The 24581-nt window shown below is 44.6% G+C and overlaps 1 protein-coding gene across 3 annotated transcripts in view; it reads right to left on the bottom strand.

Annotated features, from left to right (window-relative positions):
• Positions 1-21420, bottom strand: part of VPS35L (VPS35 endosomal protein sorting factor like) — a 38192-nt gene extending 16772 nt beyond the window's left edge. The window contains exons 1-14 of one of the 3 annotated variants that reach the window (XM_085862526.1): positions 21260-21420; positions 20029-20128; positions 14053-14247; positions 13180-13293; positions 12929-12959; positions 6597-6676; positions 5811-5939; positions 4932-5016; positions 4657-4740; positions 4301-4397; positions 4086-4133; positions 3757-3850; positions 3335-3412; positions 3096-3218 (exon numbers count right to left, since the gene is read on the bottom strand). In XM_085862526.1, coding sequence (XP_085718652.1) covers positions 3096-3218; positions 3335-3412; positions 3757-3850; positions 4086-4133; positions 4301-4397; positions 4657-4740; positions 4932-5016; positions 5811-5939; positions 6597-6676; positions 12929-12959; positions 13180-13293; positions 14053-14247; positions 20029-20128; positions 21260-21276 — 1275 coding nt within the window. In that variant the 5' untranslated portion in view covers positions 21277-21420. Of the gene's footprint in view, positions 1-3095; positions 3219-3334; positions 3413-3756; positions 3851-4085; positions 4134-4300; positions 4398-4656; positions 4741-4931; positions 5017-5810; positions 5940-6596; positions 6677-12928; positions 12960-13179; positions 13294-14052; positions 14248-20028; positions 20129-20290; positions 20384-21036; positions 21208-21259 lie in introns of those variants that run through there. The other 2 variants (XM_085862528.1, XM_085862529.1) reach the window with 2 other exon arrangements.
• Positions 21421-24581: the final 3161 nt, after the last annotated feature.

Raw genomic sequence — 24581 nt, 5'->3', positions numbered from 1 at the left:
TACTGTGAGGTATCCAAGTTTGAATGTAAAATGTATATTATGCTCTGCCCATGTCTTTCCTCCCTCATCTCCGCCGCAGAGGGCGAGCGGAATCTTCCTCGGTCTGGCGGAACGTGTGCTTTTGTGGACAAGGCACGGTTTTTAACGACGCACTTGTAGTATATTAAATGAAAGAAAAGGTGATTTGGAACTCTGAAAATGTTGGTTAAACTGCCTGGAGCATTCTTATTCAAGAATCAGGACACGTCAGCTGTTCCAGAATAATTACCAAAATAAAGTCAGAAAAACTTGTCGAACGGTGTTCTCCAAACAATCACGAACTCAACATCATAAAGACAAAGGAAACTGGAACGGCACTCGGGAGAGCGCATACCTCCGCCAAGCTGAACCGTTTAAGTTTTGTATCCCACTGATACACCAGATCTGAATTCAGACCTGAACCAGAATCTAATCAGCTTGTTCTTGTCAACCACCCAAGTCATCCACCTGGTTTTGTCACAACTCGAGATATCATGCTAGATATCACTTTTGGTCCCATCTCTCAATGGTGAAGAATCACTTTAAAAATTCTCATATCCAGATCTGGATTCAGGTCTTCACCAAAATCGAATCAGGTAGTCCTGAGTACACACTCAACCCATCTACCAAGTTTCGTCCCAATCCGCACACAACTTTTAGATATCGTGCTCACAGACAGACAAAACAGACAGACAGGGTGAAAACAAAACTCCCGTTCAACCCTTGATTAATCATGATGCCGACGTTGAAATTGTCACTTTAAAATTTTGAGGCATACATATTTCCAATGATCTTAAGTGAGAGATAAACAGCAATCACTGTGAAGACAGCTCAGCAAAGGTTGTACTTTCTACGAAGGTTGAAAAGTTTCGTTGGCGGCCATCCTTTGTTGATCTCGTTCTATCGGGCAGTAATAGAAAGTGTCCTGAACTGTCTTTCACTATCTGGTATGGCAGCTCGATGTGGAACGACCAATCCCAACTCAACAGGATCGTAAAGACTGCTTGTAAAATTATTGGGTGCAACCTGCCTTCCATCAAGAGCCTGCCCTCCAGTTGAGTAGTGAAAGCAATCATCCGAGAGGAGTTCCACCCACACATGACATTTTTTTAACTTCTCAGCTCGGGTAAACGTCATCAAGACGTTCCATCAAGACCAGCTGTCATCACTTGCACCACAGTTTTTACCCCTCTGAAATCGACAAGCCTTTACCCCCTCAATGAATCAATGTCTCAACTTTTTGTATGAGCATCTAAAGCATGGATATGGATATTTCAAACCATGCCACTCTTTTAATCATCAAAATGTTGTTTTAGGGCTTTTGACACTAATCACAATAAATATATTTCTTATTCATTGTAATTTTTAGGCACACACTTTAAAAGTACTTCTCATTGCATGCGCATCGCATGTATTTGACAATAAACTCATTATTATTATTATTATTATTAATTAATATGAAACACCGCTCCTTCCCAATTCCATATCCAGGCGATGCACGATGCCATCGCTGGGTGCCGAAGGAAGGGAGTTCTCAGTTTTCACTCCGTTTGTTGGGTCGCCGAAATCGGTGACCCTTATTGTCAGTAATTCTGTCTGTTTGTTTGGATGTTTGTTTGGATGTTTGTTTGTTTGTCATCAGCATAATTGGTAGTAAACGTGGGCGGATTTTGACCAAACTCGGGTGGTAGGTACATCTTATGACCTAGTGCTTTGGAAATTGTGATGGTTGCTAGGGACGCTTTGGTTCCCTAGCAACAACCGAAAAACCTTCAAAATCGGTACCGTTCACGCGAAATCAATTCCGAAAGCCATTATCCCACGTAGGGTGATGAAATTTGGCACTAATGATCTACAGGTGATGCTCTATCAAATGTCTTCCGGTTTTTGTGACATATGGAATACTTTACCAACAGCGCCCCCTACAATTAGGGTATGCGCGAAAATTGGCGAAAATTGAAGGCCCCCTAGCGACCAGGTGAGTGCATCGATACGAATGAAACTTTGCAGGTTCATGGTACTCAATGAGTACTACAACTTTGCCTCAGGACATATTGACCAATTTCGCTTAGGTCATGGGTCAAAGGTCAATTAATGCAAAAATCGATAATATGCGAGAGCTGGAGGTGCCTTTGCGCCAAATGCTTCTCCTCCTAGTTTTATGGTCGGATGGTCATGAAAATTCACACTAATCGTGTGGAATACATTGTGCACAAACGATCGAGCTGGATTTTCGATTTAGATCTTTGTTCACCCACAGCACCCGCTCGAACTTTGGGGATTTCCAATTTCAAACCGCATTTTTGGTACTTTTCATTCAAACGGATACCGAGTAGTTATCATTCGATGGAACTGGATGAGATTTGACATGCATAATCTGAAGGTGATTCTCTATCCGCTATATGACATCCATTTTGCTCTACATCTTATAGTTTCCATGCTCGGTGACCCATCGCCACCTACCGGCTTGTTTATTTTCTTGTTCGTTTGTCCGGGCAATATCTCAGGGCATGTTTTGAGCTCGGAAGCTGATATTTGGACGTGACAATCAACAAGTGATTTGGCTATAAAGGGTATTTTTGATTTATTCATTAATCAATTAATTATTTGATTTTTCGATTAATTACTTAATTTTCAAAAAGTTACAGATTCGGATGAAACAGTGGTGGTTTGGGTATGCTATTGGCCAATTAACGAATAAATTAAATTATTTTACGATTATTTGCTTATTTTCATGATGAAATTAATCAATCAATTATTGTACACCACTCCCTCACAATTCCGACTCCATGTGCTGCAAAGAGATGTCGTGCACTGAATGATTGGGTTTTTTATTTACTTGGTATGGGGCGGTGTACGTTGAATGTACCAATACTTGCTATTGTTATTATTACCACGCAAACGATGAAGGCTGAATGTCATGTGACATCACTTGGACTGACCAACCACCCAACCACACACCTCATCAACAACTTTTCATCATTTGACACACCAAAAAAGAAACACCTTGATTGTTCCACTTTCCTGTCAAAAGGAAGAAGAAGAAAATAAAAGTAGCCTAGAGCAATGGGACGGACCTCAGATGTGCGGTACGCAACACACTGCAGTATCCAGTCAATCGCAGGAGAGTACAAAGTAAGATAAGTACTCATGTCCAACCCTTGCAGAGCAAGCAGGTTCTGCACCGAGTCTACGTGCAGCTGCACACATCAAGAAGACCGAGAAGAGAGAGAGAGAGAGAGAGAGAGTTACACAAGCATGACACCAAGGATTGTCGTCCACGAGTTCGGGACTACCTGATGCAGGTCAAACCAACCTGCTTCATGGTGAGCAGGAAGTCAAAGAAGTTTTGTGTGAGGAGTTCCCGCAGGTGAGGAGCACCCTCCACCCCGACCTTGTGGTGACACAGGCAGTCACATATGGTGACAAGTACGACAGATAACCGGAGGCCCGTCATACATTTGCAATCAATATAACCATCAACGTAATTTACCAGACTTGGTGAAACTCTTTGAAAGTGAGGGAGGAAACAATTGAAATTCCAATATTAAACTTAATAAAGTTTCAATTGCTAATCATTCTTGATTTACCACTTTTCATCACGTAATCGACTCTGTCTTCAAACCTGGGTCACTGTCCGGTATGTTTTTTTTTCATTCCCATGCCATACGTTTTTTTCATATGGTCACCATCGTTCCCAATGTCATGCGCTCAAGAACCATGACAAGAGACTCATACCCGGCAAAGGTAGGCACGGGCATACACAGCAACAAGGGGATCCCCGATTCCACGTGCGATGTTTGCCAGGCGGGGCAGAGCCTCGGCGAAGCCACTGAAACACACAGTACAAGGAACTTTCACCACTTACAGTCAATACAGAATAAGAGCAGCAATTAGTGTCAAAGGTATCGAAAAGAGGATGGGGTGAGGAAAAGGAGGCAGGCCAAGGGTAGATGGCTCTGAAAAAGGTGGAAAGAGGGAGGGGGCAAGGAACGGGGTCCAAAGAGGAGGGGGGCACACTTTGAGGGGGAGGGGCAGATCGTGATTGGTGACAGCCCACAACGTACTCCGCACTGATAAGCTTGCTGCATCTGAGTATTGCTGCCTCCACATAGCTGTGCAAATGTTAAGCTTTCAAACCAAGCACTCCGATCGACTGAGAGATGACGATGATGATGATGATGATGATGATGATCACCAAATAACCGAGTACGAAGTAAGCCTCAGAACGTCACAATTACTTTGGTTTCCCCTCGTCTGGTCATAATCGTGACAAGGATACAATCTGGGTACAAGCTCCCTGATCGAAGCTATTTTGTGGAACCAGTTGAGACACGTTTCCTTTGCAGAGTCCGGAACATCATTGGGACTAACGGGATCTAGAGAGGGAACGTGCAGTGGGGTTAGAGTTCGTTCGGCATTCTAAAACAACAGATCAATGCAATTTCATATCCATAAATAGAGGTATTGGAGAGCTCGAGGTCGAATCGCAATCACATGAACAACCCGTTTTGTGGAAATACAAGATTCGGTCGCCATTTGGTGGGACAAAATTTCAGGGTCGTTGGACCCTCGGCTTGCCAAAAGCAAACGCAACAATGAAGCTCGGCGGTTTCAATCGATGTGCCATTTACTCACCAGGTGACGGGATGGAAGAGTCGGAGGAGCCTGGAGAATGGCCGGACGTGCACATACTCAAAATCCTCTCATATACCAAGCGACCTACCGGTGACAAAATGGAAATAGTTGGAGCAAAGTGCGAGACCATTTGGCGATCCATTTTTGGGGTGATGACTGAGTTGAATAGCCATCAACGAGTCACTCTAATCCCTTTGCACAAAACAAAGTGTCCCTTCCGCAAAGAGAAGTGATCAAAATGAAACAAGTCAATTCACTGGGCAAATAGTTCGTACCAAACGTGTCCAGGTTGTCCGTGACGAGCACAAACTTGCTTGGGTAGAATTGTATCACAGACATATCAGAGAGCAGCTTGGAACACTAGGGGAAGGTTGGGGGTTGGGGGAGGGTGGAAGGGAGCAAGATTTACCATCTCAAGACAAATGATAACAAATTGTATCTTCAGTCTCTCAGGCTTAATTATTATGGCACAAAGTGGTGGCTTATTGGTGAGAAAGCAGAGTTGACATCGGAGGTTGTGGGTTATAATAAATAATATATTCCCTTCTAAGGAAGTTTTTGATGCAGGAGGAGGTGACGAGGCTCATCAAAGCCTGCATCGTTACCACCAACCCATGGATGTTTGTCCATATTATATGCCTGTAAATGCCGAGTGTCGAGCAAGGAAACAGCACGTACCATTTTTAAAAGTCTATGGTATGACTTGGCCAGGGTTTGAACCGCCGACCTCCCAGACTCAGCGATGACCTTCCAAACCATTACACCATCGAAGCTGGTTGAGTTAAAGGTTTGAACCCCAGGCTTTGAGAAGCCGAGTTTGCAGGAGAACTGCTACATCACTGTTGGGATTGTTGCCAAAAACCCAGCTGGTTCATCAATTACCTTTTAAGGTGGGGATATGCCTGCCTCACCTGGTCTGGTCTGTATGTCGTGCTAGTTCACTCATCGCGGTTGATTTATATTCCTTGCTTACAGCGGGTCATTCTGAATGACTGTGGGCCTTTACCCTCCTCGTGCACCGACTAAAACAACAACAAACCTTTACAGCAAAAGTGACTGCCTTTTACTGGCCAAAGGGAAGCCTGCGGGTTGACCACTCTCAACCACTGCCTTGCTCCAAAATGAGTAATAACATAATTGTCCAAACTATTAACCTGGATGACAATCTTCAAGGCTTTGACTTTCTGGTCCGTGGCCCAGGCCTCACGCAGGGCCTGGTCCTGTTCCTTGATGCGGCCGGCATATTCCTGCTGCGTGAGGCTCAACAGTTCACGATGAGAACCCTGAACAGAGAACATCGCATACACGTTCTGAAATCTCAACCAGTGATGTCGAGATCAGCAGAGCAACTACCAAAAGGAGAATGAGCAACGTCTAAAGAGAACATTTCCGAACAGAATTTCTTATCCACGCGTCACATGATCTCAAAAGCGGCACAACATTTGGAGCAGTCAGAAACGAGCGACTTTACCGAAAGGTTAAACTTAATGAGATGAAAGTAAAGATCAAACTCAGAGGGAGGTAATTAGAATTAAAGTAAAAATAGAAGAAATATAAAGAAAGAAAAAAAATGGCCAGAAAAGAAATCGTGCCCATAAGTGAATGAACCAATGACTTTGACGGCCGAATAAAATGGAAGGAGCCTCAACCACATTGCATCATGGACTGCAACAAAAAAGTGAAAAAGGGATGGAATCAAGGACATTTCCAAAAAGGAAAAAAAAAATGGAAAAGGAAAGATGGAGGGAGAAAAGGGAGGTGAGGTGGGAGGAGGGAGGTGTAAAAATGACATTATATTTTTCATGCCAAATTGACCACCACCCAAAAGGAGATTTGTGCACGAGTCATGATTTGGTAGAACATCCTCGAGTTTAGTTCGAGTTCTAGAGGATCTTCGAGTTGAAAATCCATCTCCAAACTCGAGCCACGGTGTGCTTTACCTCCTCCAAGTCGTCCAGCTCTTCCAGACGACTCCTCATTTTTTCAGACATCACATTCCCCTGTCCAGCTCTACAAGTGGCTAGTGGAAAAAAAAAACCACACAAACAGTTTAGTATTGTTACATATGGTTGGGGAATTATAATTGGCATTGGATTTGCATCGGCGCAACATAGAACGGCGTTGAAGACTCATGAACACCAGCGATCAAAGTAACCAATCGATTTCAGAAAAAGTTAATGGCGAAGGGTATGAGCAATACGGGACTTTGGAAACGACGCAACAACGCAAACTTCTTGTATTCCTGGATGCAAACTGTTCTCACGGAAATGAAGGAAATACGAGAAATATCCGTGACTGTGAGGCGCCGGGTTCCAACCATTTCCTGAAATTACAAGCGAGCGGTGGCCGGCAGTCGCGCACACACAGACACCACCCACACTTCTCCAATTAGCGATAGATGGAAAAAAATGTCGTTTAATTAACCTCCGCCATCGAAGATCGGAGGTTACCATTTTCACCCCTTTCTGTTTCTTTGTTTGTGAACAGTATTACGGAAAAACTCCGACGGATTTCGACGAAACTTGGTGGAGGGGGGGGGTTAGGTGTGGTCCAAGGATCATGCCATTAGATTTTGGACTTTGTCCCCCCCCCCCCCCAAAAAAAAATTGTTAGAGAAAAATTTTTTTTTTTGCATTTCTACATGTTTTAAGTGATTTCCAACCCCCCCCCCCCCAAAAAAAAATGTTGGAGAAAAGAACTATAACTGTCAGCACTGTTGACATCATATTTAATGAATAAGATATAAGGTTCACTTGAGTGACCCAACAGTATTGGCGGCAGAGGTTTTGCACTCACCCGAGTGCTCCCCATCTAGTTTATAGTGTGGCCCCACAACGAAACAATATATTTCGAACAACCCCCACAGCATGCACTTCCCACCCCACATGCATTCCCACAAAGTCGAGTGTTTTGCGAAAAAGTGCAAATCGAAAACGTTTTCCCCATTGGCATAATGTTGGTTGTCAAAGCCACCCAATGCTCGCCTGTTTATACATTTATCGTTTTTAAAAGACTTGTCCAATAATATTTTTTATAAAGCATTGCAGTGAAGTCTGATCCAAATAATTTTAAAGCAATATATGTATTTGTATTTTGTAATCAGTAAAAAATAGTGTGGTAGATAAAAACATGAGAAAGGAAAAAACTTTAACGTTGATGTGCTACAAAAAAGTTAAGTTCAAAACAGGTCAAAATTTTTTTAAAGTTTTGATATTATTTGTTCATTTCAACTTCACTACATCAATAGTATACCCCAAAGGAACCTCCATGCCAAATATCAGCATCCGAGTGCACATATTAAATGAATGGCAAGCGTCTAAATAACTTGCGCCAAAAACTTTAACGTTGATGTGCTACAAAAAAGTTAAGTTCAAAACAGGTCAAAAATTTAAAACATTTGAAATTATTTTTTAATTTCAACTTCACTACATCAATAATATACCCCAAAGGAACCTCCATGCCAAATATCAGCATCCTAGTACACCTATTTAATGAATGGCAAGCGTCTAAATAACTTGCACCAAAAACTTTAACATTTTCACACTCACGCTCACGCCGGGGGGTATCGCTATAGCTCTCTGTTCTTCGAACAGGCGAGCTAAAAACTGAGGATGCGTTCCTGGGTGGTAACATTCGATCAACCCAAACTAAAGTGGATATTAAAGACATACGAATGACGAATTCATAAAGAACATAAATATATGTCTGAATAAGTTAATGCGAATGACAGTGACGAAACCAGAAGGGCACTCGGAAGAGCGCATACCTACCTCGGCCACATAATACCTGATCCACGAGAACATATCGGGATCAATACATTTTTGAAATATCATGCTATGCAGTACTATATCGATTTTGGCCCGATCTCTCAATGGTGAAGAATCACTTTAGAAATTAAATAATTCTCATGTCCGGATCTGAATTCGGATCTTCGCCAAAATCGAATCAATTAGTCTTTGCGACACACGCAACCTCTCCACCAGGTTTCGTCTGAATCCATCCACAACTTTTTGATATATCATGCTATATATCATTTTCAGCCCGACCACTTAAAAAAAAAGAAAAAGGGAGGCGAGGTGGGAGGTGTAAAAATGATGTTATATATTTCATGCCAAATTGATCACCACCCAAAAGGAGATATGTACAATAGTCATTATTTGGTAGAACATCCTCGAGTTTAGTTTTAGTTCTTGAGGATACTCGAGTTGAAAATCCATCTCCAATCACTCACTGGTGAAGAATCACCTAAAAAATTTTTTATCAGATCCGGATCTTCACCAAAATCGAATCAATTCTTCCTCGTCACACACTCGACGTGTCCACGAAGTTTCGTCTGAATCCATCGACAACTTTTTGAGATACCGTGCCATATATCATTTTGGTGCAATCTCTCAATAGGGAAGAATCACTAAAAAAAAGTTGTGGAAGTCGGATCAGGATCCGGATCTTCACCAAAATCGAATCATTTCGTCCTTGTCACACACCGAACCTGACCACAAAATTTCATCTGGATCGTCCACAACTTTTTGCTATATCCTGGACACAAATAGACAAACAAACAAACAAACAGACGGAAAGGGGTGAAAACATAACCTCCTTCACCATCGATGGCGGAGGTTAATAAGTAAATGGAGAACATACATAAATGTTTATTTTAATAAAATTACTGCATGTAAATGCATACTGTACTCAGCAAAAATAGCGGTGTGTAACGCCTGTCATTGCCCGAGAGGTTTTGGTGACGATTAGAGAGATTACTGAGACAGTGAGGCAGAGCCTCTTCATCTGACGTCTGGCTGGGTTTCATACATGGCTGGTAAGGTTCCTTTTCTTATTGAAGGAAATGATGTGGTTTCCTGATGTTTGAAGAAGGGAAGAAGAGCCTTCTTTTGGAGCTCCTTATCGAAATTATATTCATGAGTGTTTTGGGAAAGTTTGGAAAAATAAGTCCTCAATGAAAGTCAGATGATCACTCGATAACAGACCATGTGCGACGAGAACCAAACCCGAACCCAAACCCGGTAAATTTTAGAGGAACTGAATCCAGTGCTGTATCTGCCAAAAAAAAACAAACATGAATTTAATTCAACGTTGGCACAAGCAGGCAGTTAGACACCACCCAGAGGGCAAGCACGTGAGAGAGAGACACAGAGAGAGAAGGAGGTGGTGGGAGGGAACAAAATCCTGAACTGGAGCGTAGGATGCTGGATCAGGATCATGTAAGAAATGCCATCGAAAAACAAAACCAAGACAATACGTGACAATAAAGCCCACAAAACAGTCATTGTACCTTAATGCCCGTAAGAGTATGCAACACAATAATCAACAAACGCCGACTCTGTCGTCCGATCCTCGAGCCACAATATCAAAAGTTTTTCCATCTCAGTGATCACTGCACTCATTTTCTTGGTAATTACCTTGGACTTCATCGGCGCAGATCCCTTCACATGTTCGTGACTTCTTGCCTTGTGCTCGAGTATCCTCCCGGATCGTTGACCGGTTAAGTAAAAGGATAGCGAACGTCCAATTTGCGAAGGAGTTTCCCCTCTATCAGACCATTTTATAATGACTAATTTCATTCCCAACATAAGGGTCTTCGAGAGCTGAGAAAGTTCTCCAGCTCTCTATTGTGCAGAGGCACACCCCCTTTCTCTCAGGTACGTTTCCTAAATATTTTTTTAATTTCTTTTCGAAGCTTTGTGAGCATCTTAAGCTCACAGTCCTCATCTCACACACATGGTACACTTCGGCGTTTGATTGGCAGCTGTTGCTCGGGGTTTCTGCGCATGCACGCAAACCATTCTGGGGCAGATTGCATCATTGATATGGCATTTCAAATGTTCCGTATTGATATATATATATATATATATATATATATATATATATATATATATATATATATATATATATATTTTTTTTTTTAATAATTAAAACTTCAACAATGACTCCAAGACTTGTACTTCAAGTCAAAGTTTACAAAACTTGAAAATCGGAACATTTGTTGCAGATCCAGGTTTTTAGTTCTCTTTTTCCCAAATGCAGCACATGACTGGGGAAGCATCATTTTCGCTGGAGACTATTCCACTGTTCCGCTGCTGCAGTGCCCATTGTATTGTTACGGATTTGGAAACCTTGTGCAGACAAGCAGCCAGAGTACCCGTAGTTCAGTTATATCGATAAGTATGTGTTTAGAGTTGGAATCCATCCCATTTGTCTCATGGGAATTACATGTGTGTGCTACGAGTTATTTTATAGACAGGTTTATTACATCCTCATCAACAACAACAACAACAACAACAACAACGCCACCGTCCCACACTCAACCCGGTCGCCATTACGCACGTTTTCGGGACCATGGACGTGAGCGGAAGTTTCGTCACCTCAGGGCTGGCTCCGCCTTAGCCAAATGGAATGTTCGGCCCGAACAATGAAGGGCCGCCACGAGTCGCCTGACAACCGACCGTCCAACCAGGAGGCGAGTGGCGAGGAAAAGAAACCCCTCCCACCTCAAGAAGAGGGGTGGGGTTGGGCAGACGAGTGCATTCTGCAGGATCGTGGCGATTGCGGTCTGTGGTCTTGGTGGTGAGTACGGCTTGGTCTGGGTCGTGGGTTCGAGTCCCACCATGGTGGTTTGCGTTGGAGCGCTCGAGCTGGGATCCCCGTTTTTGTCACGGACTCCGAGCTCCACAAATACAGGTCCGGTGAAACCGCACAAGGCGGGGAGGTACCCGAATAGGCCCCTGCCATCTGAGCTGAAAGTCCGAAATAAAGACCCAATGGTGTCTAGTTCGTGTGTGTGTGTGTGTGTGTGTGTGTGTGTGTGTGTGTGTGTGTGTGTGTGTGTGTGTGTGTGTGTGTGTGTGTGTGTGTGTGTGTGTGTGTGTGTGTGTGTGTGTGTGTGTGTGTGTGTGTGTGTGTGTGTGTGTGTGTGTGTGTGTGTGTGTGTGTGTGTGTGTGTGTGTGTGGGGCCAGTCTGATAAGTAGAATTGTTAAGTGCCTTTTACATTGTGAATTACATTTCTTATTCATGATAACTCTGCTCTGTTTCCCTCCCGAGTAATGTAAAATAAAACCCCCGTTAAAAGTTCCAGTTCGGTGTTCGTGCTTTCCTTCATTGGCCGTTATAAAGGTGTGTATTGAGAAATAGTAAAGCTGTTCGTGCCGTAAATTGTTCATTTGGTCCGGTACGGCTTTGGGAACTTCCGCTCAGTTACGCCGGATCTGAGTCGGTCACAGCGACTCGGTTCGGACAAAGTCGGCCGAGGGAGTGGTTTCCCCGGTAGTTGGACGGCGTGAGTACTTAGGTAAATTGGAATTAGGCAAGTGGACCCTACCACACGCCATCAAAATATTGGCGACCACGGTCCTCTAAGGAACCCGTGACCATTGGAGTTGTCCGAGAGTCATGACCTAAATTCCGGGTGTTCGGTGGGAGACGACTCCACTGCTCCACCTCATAGTCATTTATCGCCACCGAACCCCGGCCCACAACAATATGTTCGAGGAGGAATTTGTAATTTGTTCAAGGTGCCGGAAATAGCTCACCGACACTTCACGAAGGACACCGTGGGATCTTTAACATCCACCAACTAATGCTGGCAGACGGGACGCCCAGTTTTAACGTACAACTGAGGGACGTCACACACAATGATCCCTCGCCCTAACTGCGAAAAACCACGATGACCATTTATAGCTGGTTCGATATTCGAACCCAGGCTGGACACAGCTCAGAGACGAGCGTGCATACCTCGATCCAGCCAAAAGATTCCAATCGTCTCATGCATCATTCATCAACTTGTCCGTCGCGTCATCATGTACTTTGTAAAAACTCCCTTCGATCAGCTCGACTCTCTCAAATTATTGTCAAACATCTTCTGACACGATGCCAGTCACATCCGTTTGCATGTTGAGTGCCCAGCTCGTATAATGCTTCAATCCGCCAGTCTACAATGGTGGAACGTCAAGCCGGTGTGTGCGTGCATGCAAAAATCAGTCATTGATCATCATTTTACAAAAACGATTCCACCAGTTATCTCCCAGCCCTCAAGTCCACATTGTTTGAGCCCTCAAACATTACATTTTGGGGGCAATTTGTTCGAGTTGAATGACCCATTGTCACATGCATGAATCAGAGAAATTAAATCAATGCATAATACTCACTGAAAATATGGCTCCTTGGATTCAAAAGTAAAAAAAAGTACTCTACATGAAGATGCATCAAGAACACAATATCAGAGGAGAAAGTAACCGATGGCAAACACAAGCGACGTACCTCGACCTTTATCCAAACCCAAGCAAAAGTTCTAAGAAAAGAAGAGGAGAAGAGGTTAATAAATGGCTTGCACATATATACATGTATCCAGGTAAGAAACCCTGCCATGATGCAGAATAAAATTAGCAGTGATGCTTCCGTCTGAATGGAGCATTGTGTGTCCTGCAGAATGTTAGAAAAAAAATTAAAAATAATACAATAAAAAAAAGAGAAAAGAAGAAGAGAAAGACAAAAACAAAACATGCACGTACGATGGAAAGTTTCTCTTTTGTGGTGTATCGTGCCAGAATTTTGTGACGCTTGTGGGCCCAGGGCTCAAAGTCGTTACCCAAGGCCGGCTCGCAGTCTTGCCTCCGCCGGTTCTCCTGCACACAGGTTTATGACTTCACTTTCAGTGGTTTCAGAAACGCACAACGTTCAGGAACAAAATTGCCCTGTAGCTTTCGCAAACGGCTGCTGTACGATGTCATGACTCGTGGGTTCTGGGCAGTGAACGATTGGAGTCCTTTTTTCAACAGGCTTTCCCTCCGAGACATGGGAAGCAATACTGTGGATATATTAAAAAAAAAATTTTCGTGTGCAGCTTGTCGCTGCTGGTTGCATCATCGCTGGGAGCGCGGCTGTGCCGCTGATGCAGTAGTGCCCCATTCCCGGCAAGCTAGTACTCATTTTGCCGACCTCGGAAAGATAACATGCCGATTCAACCCACCTCGTGTTGTTTAATGGCACGACAGGGGCTACAACTCAAGATCGTATGACCTTAAGCCAGCCACATTAACCATTAAGCCAACTGCAGGCTTGACATATCATTAGTGGGAAATGCCAATGAATCGAAGAAGAAACAGAAGACGACGACTTCTGTCATTAGAAGAAACAGAAGAGAAGGACGACTTGTGACAAAACGAGGTGGACGAATTGGTTAGGTGACGAGAACAAGCCGATTAAATTTTGGTTCATGTCCGGATCCAGATCCGGCCTGTTAGTGGGATACGAAACGTAAACTGTTCAGCCTGGCAGAGGAATATGCTTTGTTGAGTACCGTTCTAGTTGATGACGTGGTAGGTTAAAGAAAATAATCCTACTTCAAACCCAGCATGTAATAAAATGCAAACAAACGAGGTTACCTTGCCCTTTCCAATCGAGGAGTCAGCGGTGATGTTTGAGGAGGGAACGGGCATGGACAAGGCAAGCTGAGAGAGAGGATCAGAGCCATCCAGGATCTGTGACAATGGGTCGAGAAACGACGACGGTGATGAAGATGACGAAGATGAAATGCTGCCCTTAGGACCTCCAGCTCTGGATCTCTTTGTTTCGATCACCTAGAGACAATGACGGGGAAATGTAAATGGATGGCCGAAAAAAAGCAAAAACTCTAAATACAGGGAAACTAGACATTGGGAGGTCACTTCGCTCACTACGGCCGTGCTTTATCCACAATCGAAGAGTTTCACCTGTTAATCTAATCGGGATCTTCACTGGAATAACCCTATTCTTACAATTAACATTCATATTTTGTCCATTTTATATCAAACATTCAATCCTCAAAGCAGAGAATTTAGCCAGGACACCAGTACACAAATGGATGGACACCTTTTAAAGAAACAACCTGACATCTTCAACATCTGCTACCAAAATGCAAATGGGACGGTTGGCTTTACATCATGACTCCAAGGACGGTGAGTTAAGATGACGCATCCCCAGCAAGCACACCATCAGAACAGCAGTTTTAGGTAGAATTGACAGTACGAGGAAACAACTCGTTGAAGAGAATTCCGAGGCAAGCACGCCTCATCGGGACTGCCATGCCGCCCCTCAGCTTGCAACAACCGGCCTTCCATGGGGATCTCCCAAACAAGCCCTAAATGGGCTCAAATTATGCTTCGCTTTCGATCTCTGATGGGATTCAAAACAGACAGTGCACCAGTCACATCACCTGATCTGCTAACCTTACCCACAATCTACATTACCTCCATTAATGTTTTCAAACAAAACCCTCCTACTGTGCAGGTTGCAGTGTCTTTCCATCCATCTATCTCTATCTCTCTCCTTTGCTTGTGTCGAAGAGTTGCCCCGCTGCCTTACTCCTCGGTGATCTTGCTCTTCCATGAGCCTCGATCTTGTATAGAGATGAAAAAAAAGTTCAAAGCAAGATAATACGACTCGATATATATATATATATATATATATATATATATATATATATATATATATATATATATATATATATATGTATGTACATATATATATATATATATATATATGTATGTACATATATATATATATATATATATATGTATGTACATATATATATATATATATATATATATATATATATATATATATATATATATGTATGTATATATATATATATATATATATATATATATATATATGTATGTACATATATATATATATATGTATATATATATATATATATATATATATATATATATATATATATATGTATATGTATATATATATATGTATATATATGTATATATATATATATGTATATATATGTATATATATATATATGTATATATATGTATATATATATATGTATGTATATATATGTATATATATATATATGTATATATATGTATATATATATATATGTATATATATATATATATATATATATATATATATATATATATATATATATATATGTATATATATATATATATATATATATATATATGTATATTTATATATATATATATGTATATTTATATATATATGTATATTTATATATATGTATATATATATATTTATATATATGTATATATATATATATATGTATATATATATATATATATATATTGTTACGGTTGTGGAAATTCACAGAGCACCATATAGGTCCTTCGATCAGTTATGTCGATAAGTCTGTGTTCAGAGAGATTTCCCCACTGATGTTTAACGGGAAATTATTCGTGTAACAGGGCTGTGATCTTTGAGGTAGCTGTTTTTCTTTTGCTGTCGTTATTTTTGACCAACCACATTTCAACCACCACAACCGCCTTCAGAACAACCACTTTAACCACAACAGCCCAACCACACCACACTCACGACCACCACAAAAAGCCAGCCACGCCACCATTACGACAACCACCTTAACCACGACTGCCAAACCACACCACCCTCACGACCACCACAAAACGCCAGCCACCGTAACCACCACCGCGTGTCCACCTCGGCACACGGTTGCGAGAAGTCTGGCATTCGTCGGGGGAGAACGGACGATGGCCTCACCCCCCCCCCCCCAACGACAAACCCTGCGAGCGGAACCAAACGCAATGAGGGTTCCGAAAAAGGGAAAGCAAGGCCCGATCCAAGAGAAAAAACGCCCTTCTTCTGGAAGTTTCCCACGCTTGCTGGAAGGGGCGGGAAGCAAGGGAGGGGCGACTGGGCTGTAAAGCGGGCGCGTGGAAACGTCGAGGTGGAGTTGAGGAGAGGGTCGCCCGGAGTTGAGTTGTGTCAGTCAGGAGAAGTTGTGGAGTTGTGGAGGTCTGGGAGCGGAGTCGAGCTACAGTCTGGGAGTTGCGGTCTGGGAGTGCAGTGGAGTCTGTCAGCCTCTCGTTGGTCGACGGAGGGGTGGTGGAGTTGGAGAAATCGGAGCGCAGCGGAGCCAAGGCGCGCAGCCTGCCATACCGTGCCTAACCGTGGGTAGCTGGAGAGGGGATGTCGAGGGTCGCCCTAGCGAGTCACCACGAGGGTGAAGGTAACCAGCCCGGCCTCTCGGAGCTTTTGCGGTCTACACAGCTCCGTGATTCATAAAGACCCCAAGAGGTCCAGTCTACCCCCTTGTCTTTGATGGGGTTTTTCCTTTGTTTCTTTGCATGAATGATGTGGCGCCATGTCAAGTAAGTAGTAAAAACTGTGAAGTGATTGTGTAGAACGGTTGTAGTTCTCCTGTCATGCGTGTTGGCCTTGTATAATTGCATACGTGTTTTGCCTTGTTTAATTGCACACGTGCATGCCTGCATACGTACTTTATTATAATAAATGTCCTTGTGTGAATGTAAACCTGTTCGTTGTGTCCTGTCCCTCCATTGAACTGTCGTATTGCATTCGGAATAATAGTTGGTTTTTAAATAGCCGATAATACAATCGGGTCCAAGGGGGCCTCGCGATAATACCCCGCACGGTTATCCCAAAACGAAGCGAGCTGCTTAAGCAGCTCATTTCAAGCGGGCCCCGTTGAGGAACAGTCTCTCAGTAGTCTGCCCGCGCGATTAATTAGGTATATCGACAATTCGGCGTTTGATCCGGAAAGCTGCGACTTGATTGTCCATTCAGTGGGCGAGAGCGGCCGCCATTGGCTCGAAGCGGTCGTCCGCACGCCGGCGGGCAAGAATCTACAATAATATATATATATATATATATATATATATATATAAATAAAATATATGTATTATATATATATATATATATGTATTATATATATATATATGTATTATATATATATATATGTATTATATATATATATATGTATTATATATATATATATGTATATATATATATATATATATATATATATATATATATATATATATATATATATATATATATATATATATATAGTTGCGAATTCGTGCCCGCCGGCGTGCGGACAGCCGCGTCACTCGAATCGCGACCGCGTCGCCCACCGGACGGACAATTCAGTCGTGACCCTCCGGGAACTATTGCCCGGAGCCAGTCACGGGTGGGCCTTTCGACCTCACCATAATCGTGTCAATCGGCCATCCGCGTAGGATAGGGTTGTTCGCCAAACTCGACCGACCTAAGTACCCACGTGGATGGTAAACCGGGCGATCGTACCTCGCCGCAGGTCGACTCCGGACACGAACCGCTTAAGCGGTCCGTTCCGTGCTTCAGTGATAACCGAGCGGTGTTATCGTCGGCCTCGACGGTTCAGATTAATTATCGGGCGTATTAAGCCCACTACGAACCCTTTACGTGAAGCAGGATGGAGGGTCAATAAAGAAAGGACGAAGCGAAACGGAAAACAGTTCACACAAAGCACATTTATTTTCCAGCACACGGAAAGCACACATATACAGACAAACAGTCAAAATGCACATATAGCAACCAAAACAAAAGCAACAACGACGCAGAGTTACTACCGACTACGCACACACACGGCAACACATACAGTTCTACTTTACAGACGGCGCCAACACACATTTACTCAAAAGCAAAGGAAAGAAGCCACCCTCATAGACAAGGGGGCAGACAGGCCTGTAGGCGAATTGTTCGCGTGACCTGAAGGAGCGGCCAGGCCCGCAAGACCGGGGGGGTCCTACCCGCGTCCTCGTGACGCGTTGGCGGACGAGCCGCAGATGTGGCCGCGTGGCTGTGCTCCGACTCCGTGCTCCTTGACGGGTCTTGTTGTCACGACGGTTGGAGTGGGGAGGGAACGGGGCCCCCTTTTTGCACTATCTCAGCACGGGGAAAGGGGGAATTGTTGATGCCCTGGGGGAGGAGAATGGCTGGCTGGCTTGGGTCCCGCGCCGAGCGATCCCACACCGCGACCTCGTCGCCGACCTTCTCGCCTTGGACCCGAGCTCCTTTGCCTCTTCCCGCAACTCTTCTCAGCCGACTCCAGAACCCAACTCGAAGACACACCGATCACTTCGCCACCTGACAAGACTCTCTGCCACACCGATGACTCAACTCGCTCTGCCTGCCCTGATTCGCCTTGCGCTCGCCGTTTTATAGGCCGGCAGGAGAAAAAATATGCAAATATCCAGATCAGGATGACCTCGGGGGTGGATCCACGCTCGCCAATTGGACGGAGGAAAGGGGGGCGTGAATCTCCCCTGATCCTAGAATTTGCATATTTCGATTTCACACAGACGTGCCTGGAGGCGGGGCCAAGCCGCTCCGCGCTTGCTAATTGGACGTAGGGGAAGTGGGCGTGTAGCGTTCTTGATCCTAATTCTCCCTCAGAAAGGCCGCTATTTGCGCTCGCGGCTCGGTGCGTTCGGCACCAATCGCCGAACGGGCCCGAGACAGCCCGACGCTCAGTGTTCACAGGTGGTGCGGGAATGGCCGTAGAAGGAGAGAGGCGAAGGTGGTGGAGGGTTTTCGGTGGTGGTTTGATGGTTATGGTGCCGTTTGGGAATGGCGGTGATGCGATGATGTGGGATTGAGTTGTGAAGGTAAAGGTCGTGGCTGTTCGCATTGTTGTTGTTGTCCGAGGGTTGGAGCGTGGTTGCAGTTGGTGACGATGGCTGGCATGGTGGTTGTTGTGTGATGGCGGTTGAGACGTGGTTGGTTCAAAATAAAGAAAGAACAGAAAAACGGCTATCTCAAAGCGTCGCAGCCCGGATGAATCACATAAATTCCCTCTATACAACGGGTTTGGGGCTAACTACACATGTACTTAGAGATATCTCACCTTCGGGCCCTGAATGGTGGTTTGCGAATTTCAACAGCCGTAACAACACACACACACACACACACACACACACACACACACACACACACACACACACACACACACACACACACACACACACACACACACACACACACACACACACACACACACACACACACACACACACACACACACACACACACACACACACACCAGCAGCAGCAGCATCCTGGAGGTAGTCCAAAAGGGCTCGGCTTGTGACAATCTTCATTCTTGGCGCAAGTACAATGAGGGTGCTTCGATTGCAAGAAGGATGCCTAGCAGCAGTCATGATAAACAACATCGTCTGGGACCGGGACCGATAAGACCTCAGAATGATGACAGGCTGAGTCGACCTCCTGATGTATTTTTAATCAGCGGCCAACGGGGCTTGAACTCAGGACCCTTGGATCCCAAGCCGCCACCCTAACCACGAAGCCAACACCAGGCTTGAACTTCCTCTTAAGGGACATAAATGTATGTACACATGTACGAGAAAGTAAGTTCCCCGAAAATAGAGCCCGTCTTTGTCGAAAGCAACCCGTTTGCGCAACTACTCACAAGCTCTTGCAGCAATTTGAAAGGAAGTGTGAAGGACAATCCAAGCAACCGATCGGTCAGCCGGGGACACAGCCATCAAAACACCACCCGGACACAACCGGGAAGGGGAACTCACCGTGACCGGTTTCAGAGGGTGATAGTCTCCAAACCCGAGCGGAACAGACGGCAACCGAGCTCTCTCCAGCTCTCTGGCCGAGTCCTGGCATCTCGAATGCCTGCACAAATTCAAACAAGATGAAAACAGCCATTCGTTAGCAAATGATTTGTCAACTTTGAACGGGTGGGTCGTACAAGTCTCTCCATTGACAGCCGGCATGCAGTTATGGCGCTCCATCCATCCATCCATCCATCCATCCATCCATCCATCAGGACCATACTCTGTGCAGAGCGTCGGTGCTGCCGAAGCGGTCTCCTGGACGTGTCGCCACTCCGACGCAGGATACCAGCATGGTGGCACTCATTTTGCCGACCTCAGAAGGATGACAGGCAGAGTCAACCCCACCCGGTATTAATTCAATAGCCGAGTGGGATTTGAACTCAGGATCCTGGGATCCCAAGCCCACCACCCGAACATACAAGGCATATGTGGTGCTCCGGAGGGCTGTGGTGTCGACAGATGCAGCACCTTGTGTGTGCGGTGGTGTGTGCATGTGGCGTGCGCGGTGGTGTGTGCGGTGGTGTGTGCATGTGGTGTGTGTGATGTGTGCGGCGGTGTATGCGATGGTGTGTGGACGTGGCGTGTGTGGTGTGTGCGGTGGTGTGTGCGGTGGTGTACAAAGAGCAAGTCATGCGTTCAGGAAATATCTATGTATTATAAAGATAAATTGTAACGTATTATTGTCCTGATTTTTTTTTTTTCTTATTTCAAGATATTTTATTTTGAGGAGGATGTGGACCGTTGGAGTGGAGGTGTCACACCAGCACGATGGGTCAAAAGACCATTTATTGGACACGGATGGGACACGTAAATGAGGTAAATGATGCCGGCCATGTAAACAACGTTTACCAAGACAAAAGAAAGTTTAAAATGAGAAACAAAGGAATCAACATTTAGAAATCCAACTTCAGATTTGTCAAAATAGACAGTTCTCAATTTCGGGTTTAAAAACCACACGAAGTTTACCTCATGAAATCCCCTGAAAAACAAACATGTCGATTCGTCACTCAACTCACTGAACAGTGTAAACACATTGTCGGCAGATTCCGCGCCGCAGATTCGCTCCGATTTCAGAGGAGCACGGACGTCACGAACGTTTGTTTATAAAAGGTAAACAACGCCCGCCGACTGAGAATACGGCAACACACCACGTGTCGACGGAAGCCAAGCAAAGCATAAACCTCCGTACCAGGTAATGGCAGCCATTCAACGTCGCTCCCTCTGGAGGAATCGGCTCTCGTGCTTCTCCCGGAAGTGAGGACAAGCGCGCGCGTGGCGGCGCGAGAGGTTACGAGCCTTGTCATCAATGACGTCACGCGGTGTTTTACGTTGGCGAGACCTGTAATACAGACGTAAAATCCCGGTAAAACTCGTTATTATTAAACTGCGATAACTTTTTCGAAAACCATATTATTATTATTTTCCCGAGAACTTCGAATTCGATCCGGTTTGACGATCGACAACAACCGTGAGCTGAGGAAGCAAGGCCTTCACGCTTAAGCTCATTGGATCGGCCGTCACCGGTGAATGTTGAAGTCAATGCGCCGCCATCTTGAGACTCCCAAAGAACCGTGACGGCTCGCCGCGTTGTTTGCGTCGAGCGTGCGGTGTATTTCACGTTTCAAAATCGACCGCTCCGAGCCTTGCAGGTAAATTTTACTACATTTTTTCCGATAAACGTTTACAAACGATCCGCGGTCACAATGCTTGTGAACGGCTGTTATTACGTGATAATAGTACGCCGAAATGAGAGTGCACCTGTGACGTCACCACAATTGTGACGTGCTTTCTTGGAGGACAAGCAAACAAAGGGAAACAACACGTGCACTGCATTGTTGTTAACATTTTATTAAAATGGTGAATTTTTGCACTGGATGTCGTTGTGGCAATGGTGCCGATAAGGGAGGATTGGTTGTCGCATCGTATCGACAACTTATAAGCAACAATGTAAAGATTTCAATCTGGAGGCTAAAATTCGGAGTACGAAACCACCACTTATGTGTTTTCATTAATTTATTTTCTTCCTTTTCTTTTTCTCCCAATTTCCGAGCTGTGTCTTGGAGCCGGCGGGAATTTTCGGAATGAAATTTTGCATCAATGATGGGAATAAAAGGTATGTGGGGTTGACATAATTTTTTGACCTTGACCAAATATGAAAGGTCATGACCCAATTACAGACATTTTAAAATATTTTTCACCAAAACTCGACTTTGGTTTGCCCACTCGAGCTTGCTTTGGCGAGCAAGGTGCATTTACGCGACATTTACATCATACCCCTCCGGGTTAAAGGTCAAGGCGATATATATGGAGGACTTCAGGATCTCAATGAACGGTACATCACCTCTTCTGTATTGTGCTTGTTAAAGTGGTAATCTCTCTGGCCGTTATTGGAGAACCACCTCAGTGCCGACGAGTCTGACATTTCATTCACGTTGACTGATAGAGACTTCAAGCAACCATCTAACTTCTGGATTGGTCTCCCATTTCTACTTTCTCCAACATCAACTCATTCTGGGATTTCCTTCAAAGAAACTTGCTCTCTCTCTCTCAGTCTCTCTCAGTCTCTCTCTCTCTCTCAGTCTCTCTCAGTCTCTCTCTCTCTCTCAGTCTCTCTCTCTCTCAGTCTCTCTCTCTCTCTCAGTCTCTCTCTCTCTCTCAGTCTCTCTCTCTCTCTCTCAGTCTCTCTCTCTCTCAGTCTCTCTCTCTCTCAGTCTCTCTCTCTCTCTCAGTCTCTCTCTCTCTCAGTCTCTCTCTCTCTCAGTCTCTCTCTCTCAGTCTCTCTCTCAGTCTCTCTCTCTCTCTCTCTCTCTCTCTCTCTCACTCTCTCTCTCTCTCTCTCTCTCTCAGTCTCTCTCTCTCAGTCTCTCTCTCAGTCTCTCTCTCACAGTCTCTCTCTCTCAGTCTCTCTCTCAGTCTCTCTCTCTCTCAGTCTCTCTCACTCTCTCTCTCTCTCTCTCCGTCTCTCTCTCTCTCTCAGTCTCTCTCTGTCTCTCTCTCTCTCTCTCAGTCTCTCTCTCTCTCTCTCTCAGTCTCTCAGTCTCTCTCTGTCTCTCTCTCTCTCTCTCTCTCTCTCTCTCTCTCTCTCTCTCTCTCTCTCTCTCTCTGTCTCTCTCTCTGTCTCTCTCTCTCTCTCTCTCTCTCTCTCTCTCTCTCTCTCTCTCTCTCTCTCTCTCTCTCTCTCTGTCTCTCTCTCTCTCTCTCTCTCTCTCTCTCTCTCTCTCTCTCTCTGTCTCTCTCTCTCTCTCTCTCTCTCTCTCTCTGTCTCTGTCTCTGTCTCTGTCTCTGTCTCTGTCTCTGTCTCTGTCTCTGTCTCTGTCTCTGTCTCTGTCTCTGTCTCTGTCTCAGTCTCAGTCTCAGTCTCAGTCTCTGTCTCAGTCTCAGTCTCAGTCTCAGTCTCAGTCTCAGTCTCAGTCTCAGTCTCAGTCTCAGTCTCAGTCTCTCTCTCTCTCTCTCTCTCTCTCTCTCTCTCTCTCTCTCTCTCTCTCTCTCTCAGTCTCTCTCTCTCTCTCTCTCTCTCTCTCTCTCTCTCTCTCTCTCTCTCTCTCTCTCTCTCTCAGTCTCTCTCTCTCTCTCTCTCTCAGTCTCTCTCTCTCTCTCTCTCTCTCAGTCTCTCTCTCTCTCTCTCTCTCTCTGTCTCTCTCTCTCTCTCTCTGTCTCAGTCTCAGTCTCAGTCTCAGTCTCAGTCTCAGTCTCAGTCTCAGTCTCTCTCTCTCTCTCTCTCTCTCTCTCTCTCTCTCTCTCTCTCTCTCTCTCTCTCTCTCTCTCTCTCTCAGTCTCTCAGTCTCAGTCTCTCTCTCTTTCTCTCTCTCTCTCTCTCTCTCTCTCTCTCTCTCTCTCTCTCTCTCTCTCTCTCTCTCTCTCTCTCTCTCTCCCTCCCTCCCCACAGCTGTTGCTCGCTTGGCACGTGCGTGCAATCGCGAAGACCTGTTGCTCAGTTCCTGGCGGTACGCACGGAGCCTGTGTTGCTTTCTCCTTTCCCTCTTCTCATCGTCTAAATGTTTTAGTTTTCGTTTTCTCTTGACCCCTTTCTCCTTGTTTTCTCTTTTCCATTGAGCGAGAGAGAGAAAGAGAGCGCGCACGGTAGGTGGTGTTCGGGTTTCTCAGAACCCCTCCCGGTTTTGAGGCCTGGTTTCCATCCGACGTGTTTTGTTAGTTTTTGCCATCGCTTTGGCTCCTTTAAATGATTCTCGGACCTCGTCCATATTATTATCATTAGTATTATTATTATTTTCCTCCATTCGCCAGCTTAGCTTGTGTATTGGTTTTAATTATTATTATTATTATTATTATTATTTTTTTTTTTTCCTGAGGCATTGAGTGTTATTACGCCTAAATCATGGCGACTGTTGAGCTGTTAGAGTCTTTAAGTCGGAAAAATGGGTTTTCGTGTACGCCACCACCCGAAATCTCAGTTGAAAAAGTTGTTTTGTGTGTCGGAAAATTAATCGGCATGCATAGTGTAATAGCTGCATCGAGAATGAATCAGCGTGTTGTTATCTTCGTCGCTAAAG

Source organism: Eptatretus burgeri, chromosome 17 (genome assembly GCF_056783735.1).
Source record: "Eptatretus burgeri isolate ZD-2024b chromosome 17, Ebu_testis_v1, whole genome shotgun sequence".
NCBI lineage: Eukaryota > Metazoa > Chordata > Myxini > Myxiniformes > Myxinidae > Eptatretus > Eptatretus burgeri.
This window is presented reverse-complemented; position numbering and strand designations above follow the sequence as displayed.